The sequence below is a fragment of the Quercus suber genome, unplaced genomic scaffold (genome assembly GCF_002906115.3).
Source record: "Quercus suber isolate HL8 unplaced genomic scaffold, Cork oak 2.0 scaffold_742, whole genome shotgun sequence".
NCBI lineage: Eukaryota > Viridiplantae > Streptophyta > Magnoliopsida > Fagales > Fagaceae > Quercus > Quercus suber.
This window is the reverse complement of record NW_027070180.1, coordinates 15196-32097: the sequence shown is the minus strand read 5'-3', so window position 1 is coordinate 32097 and position 16902 is coordinate 15196. Positions and strand designations below refer to the sequence as shown.

At 34.1% G+C, this 16902-nt stretch overlaps 1 protein-coding gene and 1 long non-coding RNA gene across 2 annotated transcripts; both read right to left on the bottom strand.

The window, feature by feature from the left end:
- Positions 1-205: 205 nt before the first annotated feature.
- Positions 206-1516, bottom strand: LOC136064707 (uncharacterized). The gene is made up of 3 exons (XR_010626305.1): positions 1221-1516; positions 999-1119; positions 206-703 (listed from the first exon to the last, which is right to left on the bottom strand). It is a non-coding gene; the product is annotated as an uncharacterized LOC136064707 (long non-coding RNA).
- Positions 1517-11841: 10325 nt separating this feature from the next.
- LOC112022648 (receptor-like protein 7) lies at positions 11842-14232 on the bottom strand. The gene has a single exon (XM_024055266.2). The coding sequence runs from the start codon at positions 14230-14232 to the stop codon at positions 11842-11844; it is 2391 nt and encodes a 796-aa protein (XP_023911034.2).
- Between the last annotated feature and the right edge of the window lie 2670 nt (positions 14233-16902).

Genomic DNA, 16902 nt, shown 5'->3' with positions numbered 1-16902 from the left:
GTCGCCTCCCGTGGACGTAGGCGTATTGCCGAACCACGTAAATTCCTTGTGTCATATTATCTTCTCTCTCTCTTCTTTAACCTTGTATAAACAGATTTATTTCACCCAATACGCACAACAAAATCAAAAAAAGAAAGATGGGAATCCTTCGAAATTCAGTTTTCAAAAAAAACATTTTCCTTTCATGGTGTTTAAATAATCTCAGCCCAGTTTATATCTGTTAAAGCATAGTAAGATCCCAAATTCACACTTCGATTACAGGACAAGTATCCTTTACCTTGGTAGGGGACAAGTATACTCTACTTTAACCCAAAGCCTAGCCTCGACTTACAAGCAAGTCGATCTTCCCCACATTTCACATTCCAACTACATTGCCATAAAGTTGAACAGCTTGTAACCCCTCCAGACGCTTGACAACATCCTTCATGGTAGGACGCTTATCAAGTTCCCTTTGAATACAGCGCATGGCAAGCTCAGTTATCATTATTCCATTAGAAGCATAAAAGCCAGGGTCTTCAACAAGGCTTTCATGCACAAGATAACGATTAGGCCTATACTGCCTCCAGGCCCAACGGTAAACCAAAGTAGCCTTTGGAATATTTTCCTTGTCCACAATTCTTTTTGTTATTAGCCCCAGGAGAACAATGCCAAAAAGAGAAGACATCGTGGTAGGTTACCTCAAATCCACCTTCCTCTGGTCCACCTGACAAGCATAATAATCAATTTGCAGTAAGAAATACTCAAAAAGCACAGTTTTTGTAGGTAAATCCATTAGTGTAAGCCGTTAGAGGCTCTTATCATAATGCTGTTATAGCTCGTCAAAACATGATGAATGCTTTACATTGTGTACAGCCTGGTCCATAATGAAGTTGTCCAACTTCTACGGCATAAAAATTAAGAGAGAAGAAAAGAAAGAAAATAGAATACTAATACTAGATGAACAAATCTAAAAGCATGCATTGAATTGAAAACATATAAGTAACTTCAAGCCTCAATACCTAAGGGAAAGGATTCTGGATCATCATAGCCAACAGTCAACAATTTCTCTTTGAGGCAAGTCAGCTTACAAAGAATACCTCCGCTCATGGTTGAAAAGTCAAATATCTTTGGGTTGCAATCCTAAACATCACATTAAAAAGTCAAGTATAAAGCAAAAATAAAGAGTAAAAAGAGGGAAAAAGATGGATTTACTGATAGCTATCAAGAGTCAATTACTGAACTTGATCAAGAATTATATGAGCTGCGTTAATGTTGCGCACTAAATAAGGCTTTTTTGGATCATGAAGAAATTCAACTGCACGAGCAAATCCAAGAGCCACTTTAATCCTTTGAAGCCAAGTAAGACTGCCTAAACACAAACATAAGGAATTTAATGACACAGTAATAACAATTTATCTACAAAAGTAATGATTCATAATTATAGCTTTACTACCAAATTTTAACATATCTAGATAAATGACAACCAATTCACTAAGTTCCAACAAAAGTCTAATGTATTTACCATATTACAACTGAATCACCTGTGACTTCAAAATAAGAATGGGTTTTTTCTTGGAAAAAGGAACCCCCAACCCCCAAAAAAATAAATCTTACACCACCAGTTGGACCATCCCATGTTTTCTAAGATGCTTCATCCATAATATAAATCCACATTCAAGCTTGAAAAAAATGACAATTAATAGATTTTAAAGTAAAGCGGAAACATAGAGAGAAGTTAAAATATAAAATTAGAGTGGATTTGTAGTACATATCAAATGCCAATTTTTTTTAATTGGTAAGCTACTCACACACCCAATGGGTCATGAACCCACAACTTCACCCTCCACATAGCACTTGTAAAGGGAGGAGGTGGTAATTGAGCTAGAGCTCATTGGCAATATTAGGATATGCTATTTTCAATAATTTAGGAGTCATCTTCTATTATTTCAAAATTCGAGATATGGAAACAGTCTAGCGCACCACCAAAATTATATTTAGATTTATACCAATGGATTTTAATTGAAATAGAACTTCTCCTGTAACAATGGATTGGGTACAAATGAGACATTTAGATGGTGCCAATCTTATAGCAAAAAAATAGAACAACAATAGTAATACCTTATTACCTGTGGTAGCCAAGTTATGAACAGTATCCAAAGGATTGAGGTCATAAACAACAGCTTCTAGGTAGCGTCTATTACAATAGCCTAACAAATTTACCACATTTGGATGTTGTTTTGCACTTGGTTGTGTTAAAAACATTACTTCTTCCTGTCACAACTCATGTAAAAAATGATCACTTTCAAATGCGAAAACAGGGAACACAAAAAAATAATTGCAAGAACTTAATTAAGTAAAAAACATATATACTATAAGACTTTCATTTGTGTTGAGATAACACGATGAAAGGAAGCCAGCCTTGTCGGATTGTAGAGTATAATCCCAAATCTTCACAGTGACAACCCAATCTTCAAAAGGAAGCCAGTCTTGTCGGATTGTCCCACGGTACAGTTTGGTAAATAAGGTTTCTCCAATCAAATTTTTTTCACTAAAATTGTCAGTCATATCTGCCAATTCTTCCATTGAATATAAGAAGGGCTTGCGAGATCCTACCCACCACAAATAGAGTTCCTTCAATTAGCATGACAATATTTGTGCAATGAATGAAAACAGAGAGAGAGAGAGAGAGAGAGAGAGAGAATGTAGATACCAATGAAAGGAAGAGATTTTTGGACAGGCAAAACGCAGGGCGGAGCGGGACGTTGACGCTGTAAAACTTGCTCTCTATGTTCAAGTAAAGCCTTATTGAAGAAAAAGGGTTTCCTGCTTTTCACTTCCATTCTTCTCAGAAACAAACAACACAACACAAAACACTAGTTCTTCAAATTTCTCTTCCCTCGCTCCTTCCTATCACTCAATATTTCCCTTCCTTTGCTCGAAATTTTTTTATGATAAAAAACAAGTTGAAGGAGGGAGTGTCATCTCTAATAGCCCCGTATGCGCACACAAGGGTATTTTTAAGCCCAGGCCCATCTCATTAATTGGCGAGACTCAAACCCAAGTATCCTTAGAGGCTGCAGAAATGCAAATGGTACATGTTAAATTTGACTGATTCATTTTTTGTGCTTTAATTTTTATTTTCGTTCAATTGAGTTCTTTGAGTTTTAAATTTATTCAATTAAGGTCTTTTGTCCAATTTTGTTAAAAAAATTTTATTAAGTGTATAATTAACAAATGAAAATTGATTTTTTGAAAAAATATTCTCACATAAAAATCTATAAAAATATGTGTAAGTTCCTATCATTGCTCCCTCTCTCCCTCCCAACCCAGTTTCACTTTTCTTCATCATTTTTCTTTGACGATGAAGATGAAACTTCTAGCTGCTTCTTTGGAGAATAGTTTTTGGTGCAAATTTTGTGTACTAATCTCTTTGACTAAAAATTAGCTAAAATACCAAACTTAAATTGCATTCCTATTTATATTTAAAAAAAAATTATAAGAAGACTGTAACCTTTATTAAGACAAAGATAACAACATTACATCATGAGTCACAGTAGACTCAACCATATAAGGAGTTTCCTCTATCCAAGTTACATAACCAATAATATGTCTAGCATATTGTGCCAATAAATGAGTAGGATGATTACCCTATTGAAGAATATGTGATACCATTGCCCTCCAAAAGTCTTGCAGTTTCAGTTTAATCCCTCAATTTATTTATTTATTTATTTTTTTTTTTTTTTAGAAACTTATCCCCTCAATTAGAGTGCTTAAATGATTATTAAAATTTCACAATACACGGTTGATAGAAAGTACGTACAAATGTAAATTCGACTATAGAAGCACACGGTGAAACAAAACGTTCAAGCATTCTAGCCTCATTTTATCTTTTGTAAATTGCACCTCCATTCTCATTTCTCAGCAATAAAGAATACCCTAATTCTTCAAATATCTATTCCCTTGCTTCTATTAACCCAAACCGTTTAATGTATACAAAATTCCATTGAAATCTCCCAAAAAAAAAAAAAAAACAAAACTCCACTGCCTCTTGTTGTTAAACAGAGTTTAATTTGAGAGCAAAATTATACTTTCTCATTCCTAAACTATTGAAATGCATGATCAATCCCAATTTTAAAAATACCCTTATGCTAAATTTCGGAGGAAATTACATTTTACCACCCTAAACTATGCACTAAGTTACACTTTACTCTCTAAACTATTCGAATACATACTTTGCATACTAAACTATGACACTTTGTACCCCGGTGTTACTTTTGTTGTTATGTTTAACGGAATGCTACTACACATGACAAGCACATGCATCTTGCTTAGGTGAAACAAACTTAAAATACGGAAACACCCTTTTTCAAAATCAATTAAAACAAAAGCCAATTTATTTCACATCTCTCTCCCTGTCTCTCATGCGTGCAGCCTCTTCCACAAATCCAGATTTTTAGTACCGCACGAAAAATTCCAGATTATGTCCGTGCCCAAAACGGCCAGCTTCCACATAATAAGATGTAGGTTACAACTCCAATGCTCCATATATCTTCTTGCTTCCAGACTATACGACTATGTAGGACTTCAGGTGCGCAACATAGTATGCACTTCCAACAATATGATTAAGTCCTTCATCTGCACATAACACCCATATATTGGACAAATAAATTAAAACAAAAACAATAAGCACTTTCAGCCTTCTTCAAAAAGTACCCTCTTTTGTCGTGGTCATTGAAGATTGCTGAGACTACAACTACTCCATTACAGTTTTCCATCTCAACTTGATCTGAATTTGAACACAATTCAAACAGACTTGTATCAGTTATATCAAGAAAAAATTGAATTTTTTCTATGAATTGTGTTCCATGAATTCTATTATACTAAGACCAAAACATACAATAAAGACAAAGGAAATATCGAAATAGAATTATAATTTGGGGGTCTGTGCATTTTGATAGTTCATGGGGTGAAATGTAATCATGGTGATAGTTTTGGGTGAAAAAGTGTAATCTGACCTTAATTTTATGAATTTTTTTTAATAAAAGAAATTTAAAAAAAAAAAATCAAATACTGGGTTGTTTTGTTTGGGTACTTAATGAGAGGACTTAATTGAATAAAGTCAAAAATTAGAAGATAGAATTGAACAAACTTAAAGTTACAAAAGTGAATTGGATTAAAAAAAAAAAATGAAAAAGAAAAGTAAAGTAAAGCTTTTCTTGAACGAAAGGTAAATTTTGTAATTTAGCCTGCTAGTTTTAACATGCCTCTCTCTCTCTCTCTCTTCTACTGCTGTCAACATTTTTAATGCTTTGCTCAACTTCTACTTCCATGATTTTGCCTATATCGAGGATTGGATTGGACATCAAATTTTTTTTTTTAGATCTAGTCATTGGTCTCTTTGCCAATCCTTAATCTAGAAGCAAATTTGGTACATATAGCCAATAATGGTTCACACCAAAAATAAAAAATGAAATATGAGAAAGAATGAAAAGGTAATTGTGATAATCAAAAGTTAGAATAGAGTCATTTGAATTTGGAATCTAGCTTCAATTGATAAATTGAAAATGGTACAAACAACGTGCTCAGTTCTCCTCAATGATTAGATACAACACAGGGAAATATAATAAAAGAAAAAGAAAAAGAAAAAGATGATGAATGTTCATGAAGAAATAACCAACCACTGAATAGTTACAGTCTAGCTCTATTTTTTATTTTTTTTGAATAAGTAATAAAGAATTGATGCAGGAGCATAACCAAAAATTATTTCAATATTTCATTTTAGATTTTCTGTGGATAATTTCAAGTTGTAACGCAGTTATTTGTTTAATTTAGATTAGTATTTGAGTTTGGTTATGATTAGTTGTTAATCTAGGTGGGAAGTCTAGGTTGTCCTGCATCAAGAATCCTATTAAAGAAAATGAAAGCTCAAACCAGAGCTTACTACCAAATTACAATTGTAGATTTAAAAGTGATCCATGAAATCTAGTAATAGTTGCAAAGATGAACAGCCTTAACGATATGACAACTCTGGAGTAGGCAATTTTCGAACATTACTACCAACAGGAGAAGACCAAGCAGTAGAGATCATTTGTATTTTGTAATACTAATAGTCCTCTTCCGCAGGTCTTGGATTTAAAACTAAATCTAGAATTTCCCTCGTGTAGTGAAGTGCAGGATCATTGTTAGTTGATGAAATTCCTAGAAGGCCGGTATTAGCTATCAACTTCATATGTGCTTGAACATGTGAGTTAAAGATTCGCTAAATGCCTGGACATTAAAGGCAATCATGAAACAAGCAGCATATTATGTAGAATCAATTAAAATTGAAGAAAAGAGTTGATAACGAGTTATTTAACTAATATCCACCTTAACTTTTTTTTTTTTTTTTATTTGGGATAAACAGCAATGTCATTAAACTAAAAAGGATTACAAGGGGAATAATCTACCTTACAAACAGACTCGATGATGAAGAGTTATTTATTGCTACTCTATACTGTAGAAAAACATAAGCCATTCTCAAACTGTTGACATTGGAAGTTCACAATCAAAGTCTCAAGCTTCTCTTTTTGATAACTTAATTTTAAACCACTATAATTACATCTGTGTCTTCTTTTGCAGGTAATCAATGGGCCATTAGCTATAATCTGGTTCACCATCATTTAGTCTAGTGCATCTTAAATCACTTGTTCAGATTAAGCATTTGTAGCCTAATCTAAAGTGATATCTTGGATGTCCAATGGCTACACGTTGCTTCTGCCTGCTAAACAATTGGAATCCTTTTTGTCATGATTACCCTGCATTTTTTTTTAATGAATGAAAAATTCTATTAAAATAAACTAGATATAGAACTATAGTTCAATGAATCCATAAGAATCACAAGTGAAAGCTAACATCCTAAACAACAAATTTAACTCCATATAAAAATTGTTGGAAGAAGAAACGTAAGCCTGCATGCCCTTTTGTTTTATCCACTAATGGCTTATCTAAAGAGTAGTTTGCTCAAAGCTCAATTGACCTAGTTTACTTGTGGCATTAAACCTTTTAGTATTTCTAGTTCTTTTGGATACAGAATATGGACACTCATTTTAACCGAGAATTCTGTATGATTGTTATATACTCTTACTAAAAACAATAATGCTATCCAAGGGAGGAAAAAAAAAAAAAAAAGAAAACTCTTTTTTTAAGATTTTGCTCATAGGGATGAGAAAGCTCAGTACGTAGGAGTCGCTAACTTTGGTGTGTGGGGGTACAAGCTACTTATAAAACAAAATCCTTCTTTTAAGATTTCACTCATTTGTGAAAATATGTATCTCAAGATTCACAACACACATAAGGTATCAAACATGTTGAGTAAATTGAGAGAAATTATCTAGAGAAACACATGTAACTTTTAAATCACCATAATGTATCACAACACACATAAGGTATCTAGCTCGTCCCACAGAATTTTGAAAGCAAACAATTATCCAAAGATTTCTTATCATATCCATAGCAAGTATTTAAGGAGTAAAGGGATGACATGTATATGTATGCATAAATGATTATCCCTTTTTTTAATAAATAAAAAAAAAATTATCCCCCATTATGAACACAAAAGTTTGATAAACAAAACCATTTTGAGAAAAATTCCCAAATTAACAAATACTTCTTACCTTAAAGTCTCACTAGTAGCCAACATCAGTGCCCTCCAAAACCCACTAGTTAGAACCTATAACGATGGGTTCAATGATACATCAATAAGCACATCAACACATCACACTATTAGACACTATCTCAGGATACTATAATAATAACAAAAACACCCTTACTGCTAAATTTCCTGTCATAAGGCTGCGACCAAGATCAGGCCATATTTCTCAAAGGTTTAGATATGGTATTAAGATGGTTCCTACTAACCTCCTATGTTTTGAATTTCTTTGGCAATCCAAATCACTACTTCAGCTACCACTACGCTTTAATTTCTTTTTTCCCTTTTCTGATAAGTAATAGAATCTTATTGAAAATGAAAAGGACTACTCTATGTTCACGATGATGAACATAAAGTACCTTGAAAAAATAGAGACAAATTATTCAAAAGACTTGAGAGAAAGTTGGAAATCAAAAATCAAAGTACAATTGGTAAAACGCCATGTCCAAGCGCAATCAATTGATCAATAGGTCTCACAGTCTCCTAAAATGTAAGGTTGTTTCACTCCTTCCTCACTAACCACATCACACATGCTGGCACCAAATTCCACACATTCGAGGAATGCTTTTCAAATCAATTGCGCCATCCAAAAAGAAGGGCAAGGATGCTACCTTGTCTGGCAAAACCCAATGAATCCAAAAAATCATAAACAGTTCACTCCATAAAGCATAAGCAATCTCACAATGGATCAAAAGATGATCTACCATTTCCTCACTGCAATGACACATACAACACCAATTGACTAGATGTAAACCCCTCATACTTGATTCTCTAATTTACTCAACATCGTGCAATCTAAACCAAAATGTGATAATTTTAACCCAATGACAACTCATATCACCACTCAAGGCAAAAATTCTTAAATCTATCCCTAAAATCCTCAAAATTAAGCCACAACAACTCCCAAAAGTCAGCCCCTCTCTTTGCCCATGTTTCCCAACAACCATAGCAGAACTCTAAATCACCTAAAACATATACCCATTCTAACCAAACATCAAATTCCTTTTCTAATATTCATATTAAGCATTCTCCAAACTCATTTAGTCAATTAAAGTGACTGCGCACAAGGAAAGTACAGATTTTTTTTCAAAAATTTTCTTCAAGTTTATGGTTTGGCCCTACACCCAATATCAAAAATTCAACACTCTCACCCCATACATAATTTTTATAGTTTGAAACACATCAATTTCATTTCTCGACACAATGGAGAAAATCATCAAAATTCCCTATTCCCCTTCACCCATTGAGTTTTCAGATTAAGGATTTTTATTTTTAAAAAAAATTCATGTCAATCAAATATCATTTATCACTCATCACTCATCACTTAAAATTTTCCAATTTTTCCAACCCCACCGTTTGGCACATATTTTCAGCTTCTCATCACTCAAAATTTTCTACTGTTTGTGGGACCCACTGCCTGAGCACATGTCAGTGAGTATAGTTAGCCTACCCGCCTCCCTCAACTCTTTTCATTTCATTTTCTTCTCCTTGTTACCATTGCCATGTTACTCTCCCAACACAAACCTGAACCCAGTTAAGATAGAAGACGATCGGTGTTGATCAGTGTAGCGACGGCACTGATCAATGTTGATCCTCCGACTTGTAACGGCGGCGTCGATTGGTGTTGATCTCCCACCTTCTCAACCCAGCGCCGATCTCCTTTTTTTTTTCTTTTTTTTCCCATTCGTCTTTCTTTGGAACAGCTACGGCGAGGGAGGTCGAGCTCGTGAAATCATGAAGCAGCGGCAGCAAGGGAGAGGGTGGCAGCCACAGAGGATGTTTGTGGGTTTGTGAAATCTTGAAGCAGCGGCAACTATGGAGTCAGACCCATGGTGAACATGCTTGTGGGTTTGTGTTTCTGTGTTAGTGTGTATGATCTAACTCATGTGTTTATGGGTTTGATTTTTTGGGTTTGAGAAATCGGTACCCAAGTGGTTTTTTTTTTTTTTTTTAATAAAGTATATTTGGTGTTTTTGTGAAGAAGAAAAGAAAGAAAAAGAATGAAGAAGAAGAACAAAATGCCGTTGGAGTGAGTCTGTGAAGAAGAAAGAAAGAAAGAAAGAAAAAGAAAGAAGAAGAAAATACTACCCGTTGGAGCATTTGTTGCTGCAGTGATGGAACAACACTCTACTCCGTGAGACCCAATTGTGCTGTAAATTACGAAAAATGCCACTAAGTTAACATAACTCAAAACTCAAAAAAATTGAAAACAACCCGGAGGAATTTCCAAGTTTGATATCTCATATCCCAAAAATCTCAGTTTTGTTAACTAAGTTCACATCCGGGAAAAAAGCCAAACAAACTTTATGCATGTGGGGCTCACAGATTTTGAGATATGAGTTAACAAAACTCAGTTTTTTTGAGATATGAGATATGAGTTTGGCAAAATCCAAACAACACCTGAGAATCTCTCTTCTCCCAAAATAGTCACTACTTGGAGGCTAGAACCAAAGGAACTGATGTTCATGTTCTGTTGGGAAGAAGGGCATCATTGAGGGGTTACACGTGTTACAGTGTTAGCTTAAAGAAACAAAATTTTTTTTTGCTAAATTATATTTTAAGCCTTCAAAATTTTTGGTCTTTTTTTTTGGTAGTAAATATTTTTTATAAATAATTCGATAATTGAGAAGAGGATTTAAACCCTAAATTATATTTTTATCGAAAAAAGCTCACTCTTGCATATGAAGTGTGTCTTCTTATTTATCTTTTCTTAATCTCATCATTTCACCTAAAAAGAATGAAAGAAAATAATATTGGAAGTAAAGTTGGTTTAAGTTATACTTCGTGTACTTCTAAGTTACGTTACATCAGTTATTTTATTATTTTTTTTTATGGAATTTTTTAAGATTTGACAAATCCATTATTAGATTAATTTTTTTTTTCTTACACTACATGCTTGCATAATTTTAAGGCGATTTGAGATCAATAACCATATCATCTATCAAATATTAAAATTTCAAAGTCTTGCATTTAAAATTTTGCATAAAAATGGATTTTAAGATCAAATGGTAAATAGTATCCAATTGATACAAAATTTGGTATGTGTATTATAAACATAGTGAATATGTAATTCAAATGCGAGATTTTTGAAATATTAATCTAATAAAAAGTTATTAGGCGGTGCACTATTATTTAGAGTTACACAATTACAATAGGTATAACTTGAACCCACCTCTTAGAAGTAATATGAGCAAAAGTAGAAAAAAAAAATGGTAATCAATCTTATTCAAAATGAGTCAAAATGTCAAATGCAATCTCTATATATCTACAACTTTCGGTTCCTTTAGTCTTGACAAACAATATATTGACTATAATGACCGTATTGACTAGGTTTTCTACAAAGTCATCTTGACAATGACAATTAAAGTTTCGAGGATATAATGTATTTTTCCGGTAAGTTCTTCCCTTATAAATTTTCATCCTCCCTTTTTGTCTAGTGTGAATTGCATGTGAAGTGCAATTGTGAGTCTCACCATGATGTCACAGCAACACAACCAGTGCAATTGTGACACCTACCATGGATTAATTGACACGCCAGACCATTCGTCACGCGTACAGCAACACGACCATTATCATGAATAACTACTTGTATAGTTACACTTCATAGTTCATACATATATCATGGCGTATGAGCTCTGCTCGGGTTTATATGAAGAAAAGTAGTAACATTTGTGGGAAAGAAAATTCCATACACTCCAAGTTAAGAAGAATCTACCACTTTATTGAATCTTGTACTAAAAGTTCAATAGTTTGCTCATATTCATTTTAACCTATGTAGACTCATTAAGAAGTTCTCACCAAAGAGTTGGACTTTTTTTAATTGCTATGTTATACATGTACCAAATGAATGTTCAAGATAAAACTTTATTGTTACGTCTTATGGGTTAAGAAAATTTCCTGAGTACTTCTTATGAAGAAGAAAATTTTCTTTGAATCAGAGCATATTAACGAAGAGTTTGGCCTTTCTGGAATAAATATTCTGTGTTAAAAAGTACAACAAGATGTAGCCAAAGATGAGACAACTAGACAATACCACAAAACTACAAGGTTCTCGGCTAAACCAAGTTTATCTTTTGAACTCTCATATACAACTATTACAATTACTATAATAAAAAAAAAAAAAAAAAAACAAGTGCTTTTACTAGTCTACTACATTCATCTTCACTTGTGTAGGTTCACCCAAAAGTTCTTGTAAACCAATCCGGCCTCCTTGAGATGATAACATGTCCAAGAACCAATCCAATTACCAGTCCGCTAGCATATCCCACCACTACCACTTTCCAATTGAATCCTTCTCCAAATGATGATTCTTGTTTGAGCTCAAAAGTTGGTATCTCAATATTTCCACATTTCTTGGACATTGGAAAGCCACACAATCCCGAGTTCCCCTCAAATGAGGAATTTTCAAATGTTGCAAATTGTCTACCTTGAGGAATTGGACCTGTAAGTTGGTTATGAGAGAGGTTTAGATATGCAAGAAATGTGAGACTTATTAGTTGTTGAGGAATTTTCCCTAGTAACTTATTTTGCGAGAGATCCAAAGAATTGAGCTGAGTTAGGTCCCCAAAGGATGATGGGATAGTGCCTGTGAAACTGTTGCTTGATAGGTTGAGTACAATCAATACCTTGAGATTTCCCATGGTATTTGGAATTTCTCCATAAAATCTATTGTTAGAGAAATCAATAGCTATGAAGATGGTCAAGATCTTTACCAGTTTCATTTCCGCTCCCTTATTATTAACACTTATTGAGTCTTCATAATAACCCGAGTGATCCCCCATGTACTCTGGTTTTGAATCACTTTTTTCAGAGGCCAATTGCATTGCATTCCAGGTGTTGAAGTACTTTGATGGTAACATGCCAGAGAAATTGTTGTGAGAGAGATCGATAACGTGCAACTTGGAAAAGCCAAAATTGGTATGAGGACTCCCAATAGGACCATGGAATCCATTTGCTCGCAAGATAAGAATTTTCAACTCTAGCAAAGATTCCAACCAAAAGGGGAAGATGTCGTTCAACTTGTTATTTCCAAGATTTAGAAGCTCTAGCATTTTACAGTTTACCAATGACTGTGGAATCTTCCCTTTTATTTGGTTGAGACTCAAGTCTAGTGTCTTCAAATTGCTTTCCTTTGTGAATGTTCCAGGTAATTCTCCTTGGAAGCAGTTGTTTCTCATATTCAATACTGAAAGGGAACTGCTGAAGTTACCTAAACAATGTGGAATTTGACCAATCAACTGGTTGTTAGATAGGTCAAGGACTTGAAGATCTTTTAGCATGCAAATCATTGGAGGGATTCTTCCAGTCAAATTGTTGTTTGAGGCAAAAAAATATGTTGTAGACAATGGGAGAATTGAAAGCAAGCCTTGAAACATGTTAGAACGCAAGTCTAAATATTCCAGACTTTTCCAAGGAAGAATGATTGGAGGCTGTTCAAAACCACTTAAAAGGTTAAAAGAAATATTCAATGATTGCAATGTCTCCTTCCCAACATTCAAGAACCATTTAGGTACTTTGCCTTTAATTTTGTTATCAGAAAGGTCTAGATCAATTAATTCATTTTGAACTTTTAGGAAAATCGGAAATTCACGTAAGTTGCAAGAAGACAACTTCAAACGTGTGAATTTTGGGAGGGTGGAAGAGATATTTTGAAATTTGAGAGGGCCAGTCAATTGATTTTGGGATAGATCTAGGTCAGTCAAAGAAGTCATTGTAAACAAAGATGACGGGTTGGTCCCAGTGAGTGAGTTAGAACTTAAGGAGATCAAAGTTAATTGGGATGAAGAGATATTTTGAAATTTGAGAGGGCCAGTCAATCGATTTTGGGATAGATCTAGGATATTCAATGAAGTCATTGTAAACAAAGATGACGGGATGGTCCCAGTGAGTGAGTTAGAACTTAAAAGGATGGAAGCTAATTGGGGAAGTCTGCCTATTTCAAACGGGATTGGACCTATCAACTGATTTTGGGAGAGATCTATACGTTGGAGTTGAGTGAGATTTGTTAGTGAAACAAGTAACCTGCCATCAAAACTGTTATTAGAAAGGAATAAAAATTCTAGTTGTGTAAGGTTTCCAGACGGCATTTCCCCATGGAAAAGGTTATTGTCAAGAGATAGAAACATGAGATTTGCAAGGTTTCCCAATGTAGATGGAAGTTGACTGTGGAAATTGTTGTCGGAGAGAGAGAGCTCAGAAAGCTGAGTCAGATTCCCAATCGAATGGGGAATTTCCCCGGAAAACTTTGTAGAAGAAAGATCCAATATAATCAAGGACTCAAGGTTGGCGATTGAATTGGGCATTTTCCCAAAAAAACTTGTGGAGGCAAGATCCAATAGCTCCAAGGAACTGCCAGAATGAAATTCCGGTAGAAAGCCAGTGAGAAGGTCGTTCAATGATAGATCAATGGTTTGCAGCTTGGGCATCAGGAAAATATTTGTGGGAAATTGCCCATGCAAACTGCAGTTAGAAAGAGAAAGAGATGTCAAAGAAGATAAATTTACCAGGGATTGAGGTACTGAGGATGAAATGTTCGCATAGGCTAGTTGAAGTTCTCTCAGACCCATAAAGCCCACTGTTGCTCAGGTCTAAGTCTATGACGTGACCATTTTCGGCATTGCATGCTACCCCATCCCAGGAACAACAATCAGTATCTGCCTTCCAAGACTTCATCTTTGGAAAAGAAGAATCAACATAGTAGTAATCAGAAGTTGTCCTCTTTTCAAAAAATTCTTGCTTTAGTTGCAGCAAAGCAGAGCTCTGGTTAGGAAGGCAACGATGTTGAGAGGAAGTATTTGAAGTAGTTTAAGAATGTGAGATGAAGAACAAAAACGAGGCAAGGAAAAATGGCAGAAATGGATTCATTTTCCCTATGCTGAACATGAAGAGAAAGACGGTGGAAAATTGAGAGGCAAGTGGTATGAGCTGGTAAATTGATGAAATGAGTGGATATTTATACACACAAGAATGCATATATTGAGGGCCCATTTGGTACGTATGTTTAAACAATAATTTTCAGTTTTTTTGAAAATACGTATAGGTGAAAAAATGTGTAAGAATACATGTAATGTTATTTAAAAATTGAAAATATGTGTTTAAAATAGTATACCAAACAAGCCCTTAATTTTATGTGGTCTAAATTAAATTGGTCCCAGAAACAGCCCATACATTAATTTGAAAGGACTGAGACCATGTTCGGCCATCGGTATTGACTTGAATTTCTTTCCCTACACGGTTGCAAAGGCGTTCGCCTGTTTCCTACTAGTACTATGGTGCCAAATTGTTGAATTGGAAAAAAAAAATGTTTACTAATTCCATGGAGCTTGATTAAATTGAACATTTGCAGGCCTCAAACTATTAGATTAATCTAACTTTTGCAGAAAGAAACTTGGACAACTAACTGATGCATTTTTAGAAGGCTTATAATGTTTTAAATCATGTGAGCTCATTAGCTCAATGTTAATTTTAACGGTTTTTTTTATGAATGTTCATTTTAACGGTTTTAAACTCATCTTTGGTGTTCTACTTTATGTGACCACAAGTCCTTTTAAATTCATTCCTTTGTGCTGTATTCTTGTCAGTAAATTTTAATATTTTCTTGTGTTTATTTTTCATATATAAAGCTTATAAAAATTTTCTCTTGAAAGATTCTGCTAGATATATAGGTTTCTCTATCTCGTGAATCTTAAAATCACTTCTAACTTAATAATATTATTTACTCGTTGTTAACGTGTTGAACATTGTTTAAAATACTCTTTATGTGAGACAAATTTGTGTCTATCAAAAGATTTAAAAATAAAAATATGTGCCTATCAAAAGAGCAGCTAGTTGCAAGTAATACAGGGAAAGCACAGACTATGCAAAGCCAATCAATGGCAGCTAATAATGTCACGTATTGCTTTCCAAAAAAAAAATCGAAAATGATACAACCTTTTGCACTCGATTATTACTTGTTAGCTCAGGCCCTCGGGCCATGATTTTAAATTAAAATAAAACATAAAAGAAAAAGCAAAAAAATTCTTGCAATGGCATTCAAAATGCCATGGTTCACTGTCAAAGCCACATCTAAGGTTGGTTTTGTTACCAAATAGAAAATATAATAATAATAATTTTTTCATACAAAATAAAAATTCTACTCTAGCCTAATCTAAGTGTATAATTGTGAGAAGCTCCCTTCTGAAAACTTGAATTCCAGTTCTTACCCCTCGCACTCTACAAGCATTTATATTAGTGAAATAACCATTAATTATGCCAAAGGTGCATAGTGGTAATAATAATAAGTTTTAGGAAGTCTTATGTCTTAGTGTAATACTAAGATTATGTTGTGATGCACAGGCTAATTATATAAAGGTGTAAAATAAGAAAATAGGCGTAAATACACTTTTGGTCCCTACATTTTGGGTCATTTCTCGTTTTAGTCCCTAAACTGATTTTACTCCTACGTCAGTCCCTAATTTTTCAAAATCGTTTTTAAAATAGTCCCTACCGTCAACCGGGTCACGGAATAAGCTGAGATGGCAAACAGAAGTGCCAGGTGGCATGTTAGATCTGATGTGGCTAATAAAATAATAATTAAAAAAATTATTTGGCTTTTAAAAAATAACACATCAGCATTTTAATAATAAAAAATTCATGTCAAAAAATTTAAAAATAAAATAAAATAAAAAAACAAACCTTAAATCTCATTAAATTTCTTTTGAGGTATTTTTTTTGCCATTTAGTATCATTTTAGCCACAATTTTGTTTGTTAGCATGTTTTTGAAACATTTTAGCAAATTAGCATCTCGAGTTTCTTAGACTCAGGTTCAATGAAGGAACTCGAGTCTAATACACTCAATTTTAATGCTCTAGTAGAGGCTGATGTGGATCTTTTGTACACGTGGAGATTCTGTTTTGGAGAAGAAGAAGAAAGAGTTTTGCAAGTGGGTTTGGTTTTGCAGGTGAGTTCATAAAGATGGCAACAGGTGGGTGGGTTTGATTTTTACAAGGGACTTCACCGGGCGGGTTTGGTTTTGCTGTGTGTTTTCTTCTTCTCCGTGAGTATGGGTCTGTTCTTTACCTTCTTCTTCTCCTTCTTTCTTCTTCTTCTTCTTCTTCTTCTTCATTTCACAGATCTGTAAAACTTAAAAAAGGACTTGAGTCTTTAATACTCAAGTTCTACTTGTATAAAAATTTCCACATCAACCTTCCAGAGCATCAAAATGGAGTGTGTGAGACTCAATTTCCTTCATTGAACT